Below are 16870 nucleotides of genomic sequence, written 5' to 3'. Positions count from 1 at the left end.
GTTTTAGTTTAAAAAAACGCCATTTTTAAATGATAACGCAGTAGCGTTGCTGTAGCCTGTAACTCCATTAAGACTTTGTCTGCCTACGCAAGTTCAGCATGGTTTGGTGTACCATTAAGGGTTAGATCCTACCTGTTGCTTTTGAGTTCAAAATCTAATGACTTATGAAGGTTCTGATCAAATATTTTCAGAGTATTTGAGATATATTGTCATTGCTTATAATTATAAAAAAAAATTATTTCATGATAATTATATCACATTGTTGATGACTTCATCCAAATATCTTCAAAATTCATGCATCCAGCTCATCAAGTTATCCTCACCTTAACCTTCCAATCTTTGAATATATCACCCAATTACTAGTTTCTATGAAATGCGTACCTGGAACAAACAACAACATTTATTTCTAGAGCACATTTTCATACAAATAGTGTATCTCAAAGTGCTTTACATGATGAAGAAAGAGAAAAAAGACAAAATAAATGAGAATTAAAATTAGGGAACACTAACTAACATTACATAAAAGTAAGGTCCGATGGCCAGGGAGGACAGAAAAGACAAAAAAAAAACTCCAGACGGCTGGAGAATAAAATAAAATCTGCAGGGGGTCCAGGCCATGAGACTACCCAGTCCCCTCTAGGCATTCTACCTCACATCAATGACCTCAATCAGTCCTCATTGTATTCAGAGTTCTCATGGACGAGGACTTCTGGCCTTAAATCCGTTAATGGAGGAACATCACAGTGCTTTCATCAGGTGGTGGTGGTGCAGATCGCCACCACAGAAAACTGGAAAAAGAACAGAAGAGAAAGTAGGGGTTAGTACGGATTTTAGACCCACCATGAATAATAATAATTAATTGAATATACAGAGCATCAGGATTAAACTAAAATAAAGCTATGAGAAAGCCATGTTAAAGTAACGTGTTTTAGCAGTGTTTTAAAGTGCTCCACTGAATTCCTATTGGCAAGCTATTCCAGATTTTAGGTGCATAACTGCAGAAGGCCGCCTCACCACTTCTTTTAAGTACATCTCTTGGAATTCTAAGTAGACACTAAGGTTACGATTTGGAGTGTAAGGTGTTAGCGAGTGTCTGTCAGTTTGGTAATATAACAGAGGCCATGTTAGTTAAGAGTGTTGGATTGCTGTCAACGAAAGACTCTTGGAAAAGAATTGAGGTTTTTTTTTGGTAAGGAATGACAGACTCCCAATTAAAACAGCCTCTTCACTACAGTTCTTGTTTTCCCTTGTCGTAATTAGCCCAATGCTAGTTTCATCTTCCATCATTGCACTCTTAAAAAATGCACCAACAATACAGATTTTAATGAGATGTGTTGTCATTGGTCACTTTGAACAAACTTCAGGTCCTTCTGGTTGGATGGAGATGGAGGCTCTTCCAGGTTTTGTGTTTTACATGAATGTAAACATGCACAGGTATATTGTAAGAAAGTTACTTCACCCTGTGCAGGCTTCACCCTGCGCAGTGCGTTGTTGTGTAACATTTGACATACTGGAACAAATTAGGAGAAGGGGAAAAATATGGTGTTATTAATTCGACTTGGGTTTTACTGTTGAGGGGTAAACTTGAGATAATCGATGAACTGCTGATCTCCACCTTTTTCCAAAGCTAGCTGTAAATCAAGACAACTTAGTTGTTAGATCACAAAATGAGCCTACTGGATGGAATGGACTCCTCTTATTTGTGTAAAATGTTATATTCAGAACACTTCCAGATTTTGTTATATAACAGAGTGTCACCTTTTTTTTAAACCTAGAAAGTGATTCTTCGTCTCTGTTCCGGTTTTCATTCACAAAGCTCCCAAGGCACTGAAACAAGTTAGTGTCTGAAACATGATGTCGTTTGTGCAACATTTTGAGTGCAGGCCTTTTGTTGTGCAACATGCTATTTAAATGTTTGTTTGTTTTTTTGTTTACAGGAAGGAGAGAACAATGATAAGTTCTTCACCCACCCAAAGAATCCCAAAGCTCTGGCAGCTTACCTCTTTGCTCATAATCATATATTTTACATGATGGAGCTCACGACAGGGTTGCTTCTCATGGTGCTGTCTCTGTGTGAGGCACCTGCTGTGCCTACCCTGCGCCTTGATGTTTATGTGAGTATGCCGTGACTACCTGACGATTACAGGTTATCAGCATTTCACTTTTCTATTTTATTCCTCTTTTAAACTTAGTTAGGGTTAACGCTGTTCATTAGGCTTCTCCTGCCTGGAGATGTCTTTGTTTTGTCGGTTTAGTTCGGTTTGTTCTAATCTATATTATACTGAACAAATCAGAGCACAGTGTGTTGGTGGGAGATGAAGGAGGTTTCCTATTCTTCCTGCCCTTAAGGCATTTTTCAACCATGACACCGATTTCTCAGTACTGCTTGGCTCAACAAGCAGGTTTTAGATGGAGCCTTTTCAGTACTTTTACTTTGCTATAATCAGTCTATGTATGCTTGCAAGAATCGCCCAAGAGACACACAGGGAATCGTTTAATTTGTCATTTAGTGATTTATTGCATTTTACTTTTATCCAGGTATTGCATATTTAGTTGGTTTTGTTGTTCGTTTGTAGGAGCTTAATGAGCCAGTGAGTATTGCAGAAAACTCCTGGAGCTATTAAACTGTTTGAATTCCACATCACGTTATTTATTTTCTGTGTAGTGTTGGCATGATCTTTCTTCGTCTATGCAGGTTTACACTGGGTACTCCTGGCTTTTCAAGCGATGTGTACCCTGCCATGAATTGGTCTTCAATCCATGACCTATTTGTTTTTTTTTTGTTTTTTTGCAGTTTGTCCAATGCTGCTAGGATTGGTTGCACGCCCCATGACCTAGAATTAGATTTAGCAGATAAATTAAACTTATTTTGAGTTTACCGGTGTTGTATGATCCAGTTAATTTTCATATCTAAGATTAGTCTATGGCTAATGCCATTAAGTTTCACACAATTTTGGAAGGAAAAAAGTTGTTGCTGCATAGTTTGAAAATTTGTTCATTCCTTTTGTATGGTTGAGTGATGGCCAAAAATAATTGAATCATTTCTTTTCCCCTGCTCCCCACGTAACCCGCTTCAGAGATGGTGGTTGTCACAGTTTGCAGCATATGGAAACATTTGCAAGATGTCAGATAATCTTCTCATCATTAAAGATGATCTGCAAAAGCGTTTTTTTCAGCATAAACAACAGGCATGATGCTATTTTAGGAATTGGATTTCAGCTTGTGTTTCAGTATTTTTATAGAAAGCCAATCAGTCTTCTAGTACAGGCTGCTAAATGATTATAAAAGTGGCAGTGCATGCTGATTAGATAATACAGAAATGGTTGTGATCGTGTTGTCTTATAGGCCATTACCCACGCTGCTTCAGCCTGCTTGTACTCTAATTTTGCTGTCACCCCATTTTATGCCTAGTTCATTAGGCTGTTCTGTGGTCATGTGTTACCAGTGTCTGTAGAGGTGAACACGTGCGCACAGCAGCCACATCAAGCCAAAGCCAAGTTATACATACTCATAGAGTCGTGTAGGGTTGCATGGTATCAGGACAGGTTGTGGAGCCTGCACTGGTACAGAGTGTTGCCGCACCCACCACAAGATGAAACAGCTCAAAATACCGGTTGGCAACTCCCCAGGCGGACGTGTGGTCCAGTCCCACCCTCTGGAAAATGACCCTCTATCTGCCACAGCCAGGTGTTACGTGGGCGTCTCCTTGGCCTGGTCCAGCCTCTCAGGTCCTCAGCAATGAGGATACTGCAAGCCTGATCACCATTGTAGAATCACGCCTCATGGCCATAGTGCCGTAAATAGAGCGTTGCACGGTGTACACATGTAAATTATATAACTTTATCAGTATTTTGGGAGTTTCAGAACCAGAAGTAAACATCAGCTTTCCTTTCAATCCCCAACACCTTTCTAAGGTGGAAAATGTGTCTTTCGCAGACTTCACGAACCAAAAGAACACACTTTGACGTGATTGGGACCTCCTAGATAATCCTTTGTGCCCCACCATTGCTTTGATGCAATTAGAACATCGTGGCTATCAAGTAGCAGATGGTGTCATAGTGTATACTGGAGTTTTGTTTGTTTTTTTTCTGTTTTCCCATATATATATATATATATATATATATATATATATATAACAACACTACTCTTCTACGAATTATATATCCGTGTTATAGATAGATACTTTATTAATCCCAAGGGGAAATTCACAAAAGTAGTAAAAAGAGTCTAGGGAACGAGTCCACATAAAAGAAAGTGGTAGGAGTGATCAGTGAAATAGATAAAAAGGTAGAAAGATAAAGTCGTACACAGAGCTGCTGGAAAGGCTGCCACTTGCGGCGGCACCTGAGTCATAAAGTTTTATAAGATTGTATAGATTTGTTTTTTTTCTTTGTTACTTATTCATTCATATTTTTGCCTAATATGTTTTTTTTCCTTGTAACTTTCTCTTAAACATCTTAAGCACTTTGAGCTACATCGTTTGTATGAAAATGTGCGCTATAAATAAATGTAGTAGTATGGCACAGTGCACCAGGCAGGCTGGAGTAAGATAGGTGTTTTTGCAGTCGTCTGATATTTGCTTCAAAACCGTTTTTGTACTGGTACTGAAGTCTGGAAACTGGTATCGATACCAAAGTCAGAATTTTAGTACCGATCCAGAACTAAAGCGGTGTATCATGGATGGCTGATTTTGTAATTAGGTTTTAGTTAACCCTGCCTGGACCTATTAGATCATAATGGTATATGAAGAGAGGGAGGATTTGTAGTTAAAGCAGTTTTGTTTTGGAGTTTGCTTGTTTAACCACCTCTTAGGCTGTTTATCCCACTTGCACTACACATCCAAAAAGCAGAGAACTGAGTTTTAAGACAGAAATGTAAAGTGTCCTTTTAGGGAATAGTTTATTTCCCTTAAGGGAAATAACTGTAACTGCTTTGATGAAATTTAACATTAAAGGTTGGTGGAAAAAGACAACAATAGTGAACCATAATGAAGGTAACAATTAATTCCATCCATCCATCCATTTTCCAACCCTCTGAATCCGAACACAGGGCCACGGGGGTCTGCTAGAGCCAATCCCAGCCAACACAGGGCACAAGGCAGGAACCAATCCCGGGCAGGGACAATTAATTACAGTCATCTTGAAAAACATATCTAACAGGCATCTTTTTTATTTTGTTGTTTTTTTGCTGTTTCAGATTCACGCCACACTGGAGCTGTTTGCTCTGGTGATGGTAGCTTTTGAGCTATGCATGAAGCTGAGATGGCTAGGCTTCCAAACTTTTATTAGACATAAGAGGACAATGGTCAAGGTAAGTAGAACATCTCATGGTTATGTTTTTTTTTGTTTGTTTTTCTAGGTTCTCTTAACTAGCTCATATTTTCTGAACGTGCCCGTTAATTCCTTCAATCTGAACACATGAAGCCTACCAGCAGTGATGCCAATAAAGTGCCACGACGTGTTTAGTGTACAGTGTATCTAGATTCAAGTCTGTGTCAGTACAGACAGTGCAGTAATAATTTCTCATGTAGGACTGGCTCCAGTACACCACGATCTTGACAAAGACAGACTGCTTGGTAATGGATGAATGGTAATAGCTACAGGCTGCTGGTGCATTTCTGTAAATTTGGAATGGCAAAGGCCCATCTGGCACAATTTACATTGTCTGCCAGACATCTTGTTTGCCACAAATTATCTGTTAAATTCAACACCTTTAGGTGTAATTTGCATTTTTTTGTTCAGTGAACACAATAAATATGCTGTGAGAATCGTTTTACTTCACTCAATTTGAAATTGCATTGCTTTCCTCAGTATTTAAACTAATCTGCAACATTCTCTTTGTTCATTATGTAAGTAGTAATATGTAAAGTTTACAATTCTTTTCATCTGTTAGCAATTCTCCAAACCTCCTCTCTTTGAGGAGAACTATACAAATAAAACTAAAACTGAATTGTTTTCTTTAAAAAGCAGTAAACTGACACTAGAGTTGAAAAATGCAGACTTTGTCTCAGGATTAGTTCCTCTTTATAGCTGTGCTCTAGTCTTTCTCATGTTAACGCCTTACTTATCTCATCTCAACTCGTCACCATCAAAATGTCATCATCCAGTGCAATCAAATATTTGCATCTTTGTTATAAATGTAAAGATTTCCTCAGTATGTGCTTTTATTTCCTTATGTACACAGTGCATCAAAGAATGCCCAGTCTATACTTTTTCATTACTTATTTTTCAAGATCATTTTTTGTTTGGTAATCAACATATTTATTTGTAGTAGAACATTTATAATATTGTTTTTCTTTTGTATTTTAAATGTTCAGTATCATCAACTTTATAGATTGATTACACATTCCCTATCATTTACCCAAAGAAATAGTTGATGTAATTTATTTTTCTTAACTTTTGGAAACAAAAATCAACATTTACCAGTTTTAAATTTTTTATATTGTTCCTTTCTTTCATCCAAATACTGGTAATCTTTTTTTTTTTTTTTTTTTTTTTAAATATGATGAAAGCTTTAAAGGTTATTTCTGTGCTAAAAAAATAAAGAAGGTTAACAACACAGATATATAGGTTGGGTTGTATAACCTTCATCAGGGTGTGTAACTGAAAAGAACAAAGCCAGGGCAGGTGAAAAGTGAAAAGGTGAGAGTAGGTGTGAAAACGCTGCCCTTGGAGAAGATGACGGAGAGATTAAAAAGTTTGTTGGTTGTTGAGAACTGGAGAAATGTGTGATTCCAGGCTGAGAAATAGCTTAGCCTCTTCTATTGTTCTCTGAAAAGTGTCTTTGAAGCCCTGTGAAAGAACACAAACAGAGAGATCAGTGTGGCTACGATCACGGCATGTGAAGTGTTGTGCAATGGGCTTCGTAATGCCTTTAATTTGAATGGCTCCAATATGCTAGCCTTCTCCCCATTTCATCTTTGGAGATGGCTGGACACTTCTACAAATACAAGAGGCCCATTCTTTAATATTAAATTTGCCAGAGGAATCAGTTACATATTTTTTTTTACGTTTCCTTGCATATGTCCTTGAATATGGATAGTGTGATACTGTGGAGCTGCTCCAGTCCCAGATATCTAGTTGTGAGTTTGACTTCAGCCTTCAATGTCTGCAAAGCTGTTTTTCTCCAAGTGCTCCAGTTGTGAACATGACCTCCAACATATTGGTATCTCATTTGTGGTTGTAGGTAAAACTGTACACCTGACTGTAGCATCCCTATAAACCAATAAATGTACACAATGAAGCTGATTTGCTCAGGTTTTTGCTGTACCGGGTAGTACAGTAGATCAAAGTTGTCCTTCCTTGGACAGCCATTTAACGTCTGCAGATCGGCTTTAAAGTTCCCGTCGGATATAATGAAGCAGGTTATTTATTTAAAGGCACACAACGTCTCCTGTTGAAAGAAAAGAAAAACAAAACCCTTCCCTTTCCTTTTTCATTTATGAAAATATTTGCAAAATCTTTGAAGCATGAAAGGATGATCTGTCAGCATTTAAATTTCCAAGGTAAACAGATTTTTTTTTTGATCATAATTAACAAATGTGCAGTTTTGTGGTTTTGTACATTCGGTCACTGCTTTATAATTTCAGAGGTTAATTTTAAGCCTGACTGGTTAAATATAAACGAGTGTCCGGAAGCACAAGATAATTGGATTGAGCAGTTGACGTCTGATTTATGTCTGATGCTGTAGTTCTCTGTGACATTCTACTGGAATAATTGTGTTCAGAAGTCACGTGGATTGATTAGTATCCATTACATAAAATTGTAAAGTCAATGTTTTGCAAGGAAAGATAGCTTAGAGTAGCAGCAGGAGAAGAAAGAGACAAACTCGGAATCAGAATCATACAGGGGTCAATATCAAAAGCTCCATCTCATCGAAAAACCAAAGGCAAACGTTAACTCGTACAGTACTTAAAGTCAAACAAACATGCAGGATCTAAACTCCCTGAGATAACCCTAGCTCTAATTAGTACCACAAAAAGTCTACTTTTGAATTTTTAGAATTTTGGACACCAGAAGAACTGAGATGCCATGTTTCTTTGCAGTTCTCGTGTTGGACACTGTATTGAAACCTAATTAGATTTTTACAAAATAAAGTGAGAAGGTAGGGTGTGGCAGTTTTATGTAAAGGCACTCAACATTTTGAGAGGCAGTTGAAATTTCTTTTGCCTGCTATTTAAACGAGGACAGAAAAGGTGCAAGGTCCCAGTGCTCCTTACTAAAGCAGCAAGAGCTCCTCAGCTTACTGCTAATGTCTGTGTTCATCTGTGCCAATTTTTATCTTGGGTCTCCTGACTGAGGATGACTTTGGATGTATAAGCCCAAACATTCTTTAATATTAGCTAATATAATAGCTAGCCCAGCCACAGACACACAACACCAATGTCCAAAACACACGCTGTTTATTTACAAATTATGTACAGTTGGTTCCACCCACTCACACACTACTCCTCAGTCTTTTTCTCTCTTCGGCCGCCTCCACTCCTCTGTCGCAAGCTCTGTCTTCCTCCTCCTGACTCCGGCTCCTCGAAGGGAGTGAGGCGGCCCATTTTATCATGCCCCGGATGTGCTCCAAGTGTTCGGTGATGGTCTTCCCGGCAGCACTTCCTGGTGTGGCGGAAGACCATCACCGAACACCTGGAAGCACTCCTGGCGTACACAGTTCCTGGAGCGGCAGCACTTCCTGGTGTGTCCTCCAGGGCTCAGGAACCATCCAGGCAGCCCCTTGGTTGGGCCACAGACCCCCACAGGGTTGAGCTTCCCAGCTTTGTATCCATGGCCTTTGATGGAAATCAGGGGGGTTGCCCTCTTGCGCCCAGGGGAGATATTGCCCCTTTCCCAGTCCTTCCGTGATCCAGGCGTCCCGGTGGGGCAAGGTCCCTGGTCGTCTGCCACACTAAGTATGAACTTGCTATTTGTGTTGCGAGTGATTTGTGGTGGTGTGGTTATTTCATTCCTATGGAGGCTTTGAGGCAGCACTGTAGCAACCTTTACATAATGAAGTTCTCAGCACTGAACCTTGTCCATTCATGGAGCCAGCTTTTCCGGTTGGGCACAGTAATAATTCATTTTTTTAAAGTGTAAACTGGCAAGTGAAGCAGACCATGCAGTCATACACTAAGTCACTAATGGCGACACGGTGGCACTTGACAATCCAGTGCTTTGGCATCCAAGATGCACGCTTGTCCTCATTGAAAGCTATTATTATTCTCTTTCCCACACTCTCCAGTCAAGTCGTGGACTCACAGTTTTCCTCTTTTCCTAGACTTGTGTCCTGCTGTTGCAGTTTGTGGAAGCAGTCGTGGTGCTGGTGAGGCAGACCTCCCACATGCGAGTGACCAGAGCTCTCCGGCCAATTTTTCTGGTGGACTGCAGATACTGTGGAGCTGTCCGCAGGTACTGTAACCCATCTTGCGTCATGTTTAATATGCCAAAAAAATTAAAGTAAAAGTTTTTTTTCTTTTTTTCCATTTAACGCAGAAACCTACGCCAGATTTTCCAGTCCCTTCCTCCTTTCATTGACATTCTGCTGCTCTTACTATTTTTCATGGTTATATTCTCCATTTTAGGTAAGTCATAGACTTATTCTTTGTTTTTTAGAAACTGCACCGTTCTTTCTTTTGTCCTTTTGCGCATGTGTTTATACTGTATTTCATTATCTATTTAACATTCTGCTTTCAGGCTTTTATCTGTTCTCTCAGAATCCCTTGGACCCAGTAAGTAAATCTGAAGTCTTAAAGCTATTTATTGCAAGTTTGCATTGTTTATGTTAAATAAATCTGTCATACGTTCAAACTGTAGAAAAACATCAAGATATGTTTTTTAACATGTTGTTAATCTGTAAAAGTACACCAGCCCCATCAGCTTCCATTATTAAGAGCTCTTCATTTTCTAATCAAGTCCCAACACAAATAATTGAACAATGAACTATCCATTAACTTAAAATATATCTTCCTTAAAGTACAGCAGCTAGGATTTTGTTTTAGTATATTGCAGTGAAAAGATGAAAAAACAATATTTATAAGCAAATTCAGGTGGGAGTTTTGTTTATTAAAATAAGATATCAGATGTAACAGGGGCCTACCATTGAATTAAAAAATCCTGTACCAATCAATCATTTAAGATTCCTTATTACCTTAACAATATGGAACAGCAGAACCGTATTTTGTGTAAACTTCACTCATCCGTCTTCATGCTGAAACTTTTAAGTATTCTCACCACAGTTTTGGACATTCAGTGAATTCTCTGTTCTTTGTGTATAAACATTAAGAACAGATTATCTTTATTTTTTATTAACCTCATCCTTTCTAATTCAGTCAGTTTCTTATCTATAGATTTCTAACTTCACATACAAAATGATGTTTAATATCTGTATAAAGTTATAAATGGTAAATTCTTTTAAATAGTCTTTAACACCTACTGAACCATCATGTAATTGCTGAGAAAGAATAGACTTTCTCAGTCTCATATACTGTATAGTAAGACGGCGAGTAAACTTTGAATCTGCAATTTGTGTGAGAAGTGGAAGGCCTGACCATTTATCCTCAATGACCATTCAGTGACAGCAAGATCCTAACTGGTTCAGATTGTACTCACAATTTTCAGCAGTTTCTGAAGGCATGCTTTGTAGTACATGTTCTGTTTTTATTCTCTCTATTGAAGATTTTTTTTTTTCCTTTCCAGTATTTCAACAGTCTGGAAAACAGCATTGTTAGTTTGTTTGTCCTGTTGACCACCGCCAAGTAAGTGATGTCTACTGTAAATGTATAATTTGTTCTTGAGTGACAAAGCAATGCAGGCCAGTTTCATGTGCTGGTGGTCTAACTCCAGTGTAGTTAAGTGTAATATATTTGAAAATGAGTGTTACAAATATTAGAATTGCACCATATTGCCAAAAGTATGTGAACAGCTCTCCAAAATACTTAGTTCTGTTGTGTCATGTTACCAGGTGCATAAAATCAAGCACATGGTCATCTCCATTGATAAGCATTGACAGTAGAATGGGTCGTACTAAAAAGCTGAGTGACAGTTATAGAAAGCCACAAGTCAGTCCATACAATTTCTGTGTGATTATTGTAAAATGAAAGCACCGAGGAGCAACAACCGCTCCTCCACAAAGTGGTAGACCACACAGACTCACAGGGCAGGACAGCTGAGTGTTGAAACATGTGCAAATTACCTATTCTCTGCACCATTCACAACAGAATTTGAAAGTACCTCTGGAAGCAACATCAGCATAAGAACTGTGCATCGGGAGCATCATGAAATGGGTTTCCTTTGCCGAGCAGCAGTAGACCAGGCTTAAGTTCACATTGCACAGTGCCAAGGTTCAGGTTGACTAGTGTAGAGCATGATATTATTGGACATTGGAGTAGTGGTGATGTGCAGTGATAAGTCATGCTTCACTATCTGTCAGTGTGATGGATGAATCCTGGTTTGGTGTGTACAAGGAAAGCATTACCTTCTGGACTATGCAGTGCTGTCTGGGGCCGTTTTTCAGGGTTTAGGGTTATGCCCCTTGGATCCAGTGAAGGGCTTTTAATGCTAAAGCATAATGGAGACATTTTGGAAAATTGTGCCCTTCCAACTTTGTGGCAACAGCTCAGGGAAGGCCTTTTTTTCCCAAAATCACCAAACACACACTACAAACTCTTGTGGAAAGCAGGGAGGTGTCTGTTATAGTTGCAAAGGGAGGGCCAACTCTACATTAATGCGCATGGTTTTGGAATGGGATGTCCACCAGTCTCATATAGGTGCGATGGTTAGGTGTCCACAAACCTTTAACTGTAGAGTGTATTTGTTTCTCTGAATGTTTTTAATCATTTGAAAAAAGTATAATTAACATTTTAGAGACAGAGCAGTGTCGGTAATACAGTTTGGTTGAATGGCGGAAAGGTGAACATCATAAAAATAAAAATGCAATAGTTGCTGTTGGTTACTAAATGGCAGCGATAATTGCTTGTTTTCTTGGTTGAATGTAAGGTGGTGTTTGTGTTTTTATGTTTTTACTCCTGCATATCTATGTTTACTTCCATTCATTTTGTGACTTAAGTTGTACATTCCTGGGGGTCCAGGAGCTGTATTGGTAGAACTGAATGAAAGGCAGAAATCAGTTTAGGCTCATGCAAATAACCCATACTCACTCTTAAAACTTCTTTACATAACCCTAAATGGGATAAAAATGCAAATGTTTCTAAAGTACCTATGTTAATATGTACCCAGATTTCATATGAATGACACTGAAGTGGTATGACATCAAGTAACAAATTCAATTTACATTTTTATTCATTACATAGAAAGCTGGTGCTGTTTCATCTGAAAAGCAAATAGTGATAAAAATCCAAACTAGATCTTTGTGCTTGAAGCACATTGAGAATACTGTTTTCCTTGAAGAGTCTTATTTATTTTTTGAAATTGAAGTGATTATAGTTTTACTTTCATGTGTGTTAATCTTGCAGCTTTCCAGATGTCATGATGCCAGCCTATTCAAGAAGCCCTTGGTCTTGTGTATTCTTTATTGTGTACCTCTCCATCGAGCTGTATTTCATTATGAACTTGGTAAGTAACAGATGTTTGCGCTCAAACTGTGCAGTTATTACTCTCTGCTTTTTGATTAGAACACTGTGCCATAAAGTAACGGGAATCCAGTAAATACATTAAGTAGCCAATTTATTACGTCCATCTGCTCTTTTTACATAACTGACTGCTTACTCAGTAGCAGTGAAATATGTCCTGACACTGCTGTTTAAAGCAGGTGTATGAGAGCAATTCAGAGAACGAATTGGCAAGACTAAAAGATTTAGTTGGCCTTGAATGTTGCATGGTATTGCATTAGGAAAAGTAACCCAGTGTGGGTTTTTGTACATGGTACAGTAACTGGAGTGTTAAGAGTGAGCTGTCCTAAGTAAAACAAAAACATTCACATAATAATAGTGATCATATGAGCAGCAGCAGACCAATAATAAATAAAAAAAAAAGGTGGGGAAACTTGTACTAAAGAACCAAGAAGCACCAGTCAGTCATAAAACAGCCAAGTCCTCTAATAATGCACCAAATAAATTAAATAAGTCAGATTTTATGGTACAGAAGAATGTAGCCCTTCTGAATTCCACTCCTGACCATGGAAAATGGTGAGGTGTGACAGAGAAAGGCAAAGTAACCAAAACCAGATGACTGAAGATAAAAGTAGTTTGTTTAATTATGGTTCCTACTGATTCATAATGACGGGAGAACCAGCATATGGTTAAAGCACCATATTTGCATGAATCCATCATACCAGATATCAGCAGTGGTGCTGTAAAAATGCATTGTGAGTACTCGTAATGCAATGTTTGAATGAAGGAGGGTATCTGAACATCATTGCTAATCAGATCCATCTGTTCTTGGCAGCTGCGTACTTTCTGCTAATGGACATTTTCAATATGACAAAGTGTCATGCCACCAGGCGAGTAAAATGGTTACAGTAAAGCAGCACTTACTTATATTCTTCCCAGTCTCTGAATCTAATCCCAGTCAAGTATGAAATGGGATGAGCCCTTCAGAGAACAACTCTACCACCAATTGGGGAGTCAAGTAGGAATTGACATAGAAGAGGATCCACATGCAGCTTTTTGAACCCAATTCAATTTGGGGACAAATTGATAGCCAAATCACAACTGGGCCATGTTACTGTATCCGTAAGTTATAGGATGACCATTTATAATCAGGTCTGTTTATGTTCTTAAAAACTGTGTGTTAACAGTCATAATCAAATATAAATAATTTCATGAATATTTAGAAGAAAGACATAATGCAAAATAGGGTGCAGGGATTTGAGCCGATTTAACAGAATAAGAAAATGGATACATGAATAAGCTAACATGAAGGTAGTTGGTCACAGTACTACTACTACTAATAGTCTGATGTTGTCTTAGGTTTTTTATTTTTAGTAAAAGCTTTTACTGAGTTGAGAATAGTAAAGTATCCAACATGCTTCAGAAAGTGGCTACATTAGTCTACTAGTTATTAGATAGGTATATTATTATAGGTATTCACTAGATGTTGACCCAGACCAAGAAATCTGAAAACGTTTAACATTTTCAACAAGCTTTTGAAATTGACATTTGGATCTACTAGTGTCCTGTCATTGAGTATCTAGTAATAGATGTTTGTGTTAGAAAATGCTTTTATTGCAGTTATTACATAGTCCTGTTCTTTTGTTGAATTAAACATATTGTTCTCATTTGTTCTGTTTAGCTAGGTTTTGTTTGTTTCTGTTTTATGCATTACTCTCTTTACAGTTTATTTACTACTCTTGCTTTCTTCATTTAGCTTCTGGCTGTAGTTTTTGACACCTTTAACGATGTGGAGAAGATGAAATTTAAGTCCTTGCTGTTACACAAGCGATCAGCAGTTGAGCATGCCTTTCAGCTTCTTGTTAGCAAACAGGTGAGACAGGAAAACAAATTAAATTTGAGCTAGTGGATGATCACGGGAATGGAAGGGGGGCGGGGGAGATAAAAAAAAATACAAGAGTGTTTAAGTTTTAATAAACAACAGTATAATAAATCGGTATGTTTTTAGTAGTATTAGAGTACCACATGCTTTCTGGATGAGTCAATGCAAAATACGCTAAGCTTCATATGCATGATAAAACTGTCCAACAAAGTGGCGCACTGTTCAATTAAAATAAGTAGTGTCTCTCTTTCCTAGTCTTAGGTAAATGAAACTCGATTTAGAGTGGTCACTATTATTTGTAGATATGCCTACCATATTTAGTATTTTGAAAATAATATAAGGAATGAGGTGGTTAAGGATGTCGGATATCTTCAAAAATGACGGACTCTTAACAAAAATAAATTGCTGTTGTGAAAACCATATGAACAATGTTGTTCTGATAAGCGTCTCACTCTTAAACGATACGTTTGGAATTTTTCAAATTGGTATATACACTGCCATTGTGAAATTATGTTCTAAAATGAAGCATTTTTTTTTTTTTTATTTAAAAATATACCTGGCCTGATCTTACATTTTAAAATGAAGATGAATGGATTTGGGGGATTGCTTCCCATAATACATTTAAGGCTTCCAGTACCAGAGCAGCAAAGCAGTCCCACAACATTATGGCATCTCTAAAATGTTTTCCTGTAGGTTAGGTGTTTTTCTTTCAAGCTGCGCTTTACCTGTAAACAAATCTCTGGTCTCTGTTTCCAGCTCATAATCACTTCTGTGAGATAAGGAAATAATGCATCTCTGCATACCCAAAGGTGTAAATCAGGCCATAAACAACAACAAAAGGTGTAATAAACATATGCCACAAATGTGAAAACATTGAGCTACCACATTCCTTTGTCAAAAGGATGTTATGTATACACATTGATGGTAGTTTGTGTTTTAATTTGAGTATTTTATGGGCTCATAATGATTTTGAACACTTCTTTAAATAGGTTTGTTAGCATATTAACAAGTGTGTGAACATTATTTTTGTTTTTAGAGGCCCAATGGGGTTTGCTTCAAGCAGTTTGATGGGCTGATGAGGTATTATCAGCCACGAATGAGTGCCAGAGACCGTTACCTTACCTTTAAGGCATTAAACCAGTCCGGGTCTCAAGTCCTAAGGTAACCAACTCAAAAGTATTCAGTTTATCTAAAAAAATTATAACTTTCAGGTCAGATTAATTGATTCAAATGGCTATTGTCTCTTTTTTTAGTATTGCAAAAATTATACTTCACTGATCATGTAATTTTTGAGGAATTTCTATCTGCTTATTGACTTACTTTTAGATGACATCATTTAGTCTGTTGCTGTTTATGTAGTTGTTTGAGAAACACAGTTAATCTCACTAATTTTAAGTACTGGGTGCAAATTCTTGCAATCTTAAAATTCACAGTGGCTTTAAATGTTTATGCTTGTTGCTTTGAACTCTTTGAGGAAGTACAATTTAAATTCACTTCCCTTGGAAACTAATACTGCAGTATTTGTTGTGGTGCATAGCAATGCCAGCGTTTCAGGCCCAAGGATATAAAAATTGCATTCATTCATCCTTCCAAATTCTGAACCTGCTTAGTTAGCCATTTACAAGATTATAGAAGATTATAGAAGGCTTGGAAGAATCCTTCATGAAAGTATTATAAATGACATTGGGCACACACACACTCACTTCGATACCTTCACTCATTTATACCTTAATTTTCTCAGTTTAATTTTACCATAACACTAATGTGCACATAATCGTGTTAAGGAAAGAAACAAGAGTATCCAGGGAGAAAAACCCACTTGCACTTAGGAAGACTCTGCATAGACTGCAACCAGGTTGAGAAACTCAAGGCGGGCTCCTGGAAGTTTGAGGCAGCAATTTCCAGCACTGTGTCACCAAACAAAAGTGTTGAGAAAATTAGTATTGGACATAAAGTAGGAGCCAAACCTGCTGATGTATACATTGGCACACCCACACCTGAAAAGAGAGCAGGTGTTATGGCCCCTAGTAATTGATGATTGGGACTCTGAACCATGAAGTTATTGATTTAATCCCCATCACTGATTCTGCGTGCAGCTCTCATCACCTGCCAGTGGCCCAGTTATCTAAGTACTGATGATTTATAAATTGCTTTTGAATAAAGTAACCCAAAATAAATGCATTTAAATATGTACATCCAGTAAAGTTAAATCTGCAAAGCCTTAATGTTCGTTCTTTCGTCACAAGTACTATAGTCAGTCATTTTCCAACCCGCTTTATCCTAACACAGGGTCACGGGGGTCTGCGGGAGCCAATCCCAACCAACACAGGACGCAAGGCAGGAACAAATCCCGGGTATGGTGCCAGCCCACCGCGGGGCACACACACACCAAGCACACACTAGGGTCAATTTAGGATCGCCAATACAACTAACCT

General features: G+C 38.0%; 1 protein-coding gene across 2 annotated transcripts in view; it reads left to right on the top strand.

Moving 5' to 3' along the window:
- tpcn1 (two pore segment channel 1) overlaps positions 1-16870 on the top strand; it is a 63771-nt gene that overhangs the window by 15766 nt on the left and 31135 nt on the right. For both annotated transcript variants that reach the window (XM_028824018.2, XM_051921035.1), the window contains exons 3-11: positions 1938-2114; positions 5197-5310; positions 9265-9395; positions 9480-9568; positions 9681-9715; positions 10683-10741; positions 12458-12557; positions 14310-14426; positions 15472-15596. In XM_028824018.2, coding sequence (XP_028679851.1) covers positions 1938-2114; positions 5197-5310; positions 9265-9395; positions 9480-9568; positions 9681-9715; positions 10683-10741; positions 12458-12557; positions 14310-14426; positions 15472-15596 — 947 coding nt within the window. The remainder of the gene's footprint in view (positions 1-1937; positions 2115-5196; positions 5311-9264; positions 9396-9479; positions 9569-9680; positions 9716-10682; positions 10742-12457; positions 12558-14309; positions 14427-15471; positions 15597-16870) is intronic.

Source organism: Erpetoichthys calabaricus, chromosome 18 (genome assembly GCF_900747795.2).
Source record: "Erpetoichthys calabaricus chromosome 18, fErpCal1.3, whole genome shotgun sequence".
In the NCBI taxonomy this organism is placed as follows: Eukaryota; Metazoa; Chordata; class Cladistia; order Polypteriformes; family Polypteridae; genus Erpetoichthys; species Erpetoichthys calabaricus.
Note: the sequence above shows the minus strand (reverse complement) of the source record. Positions and strands in the feature narration are given on the sequence as shown.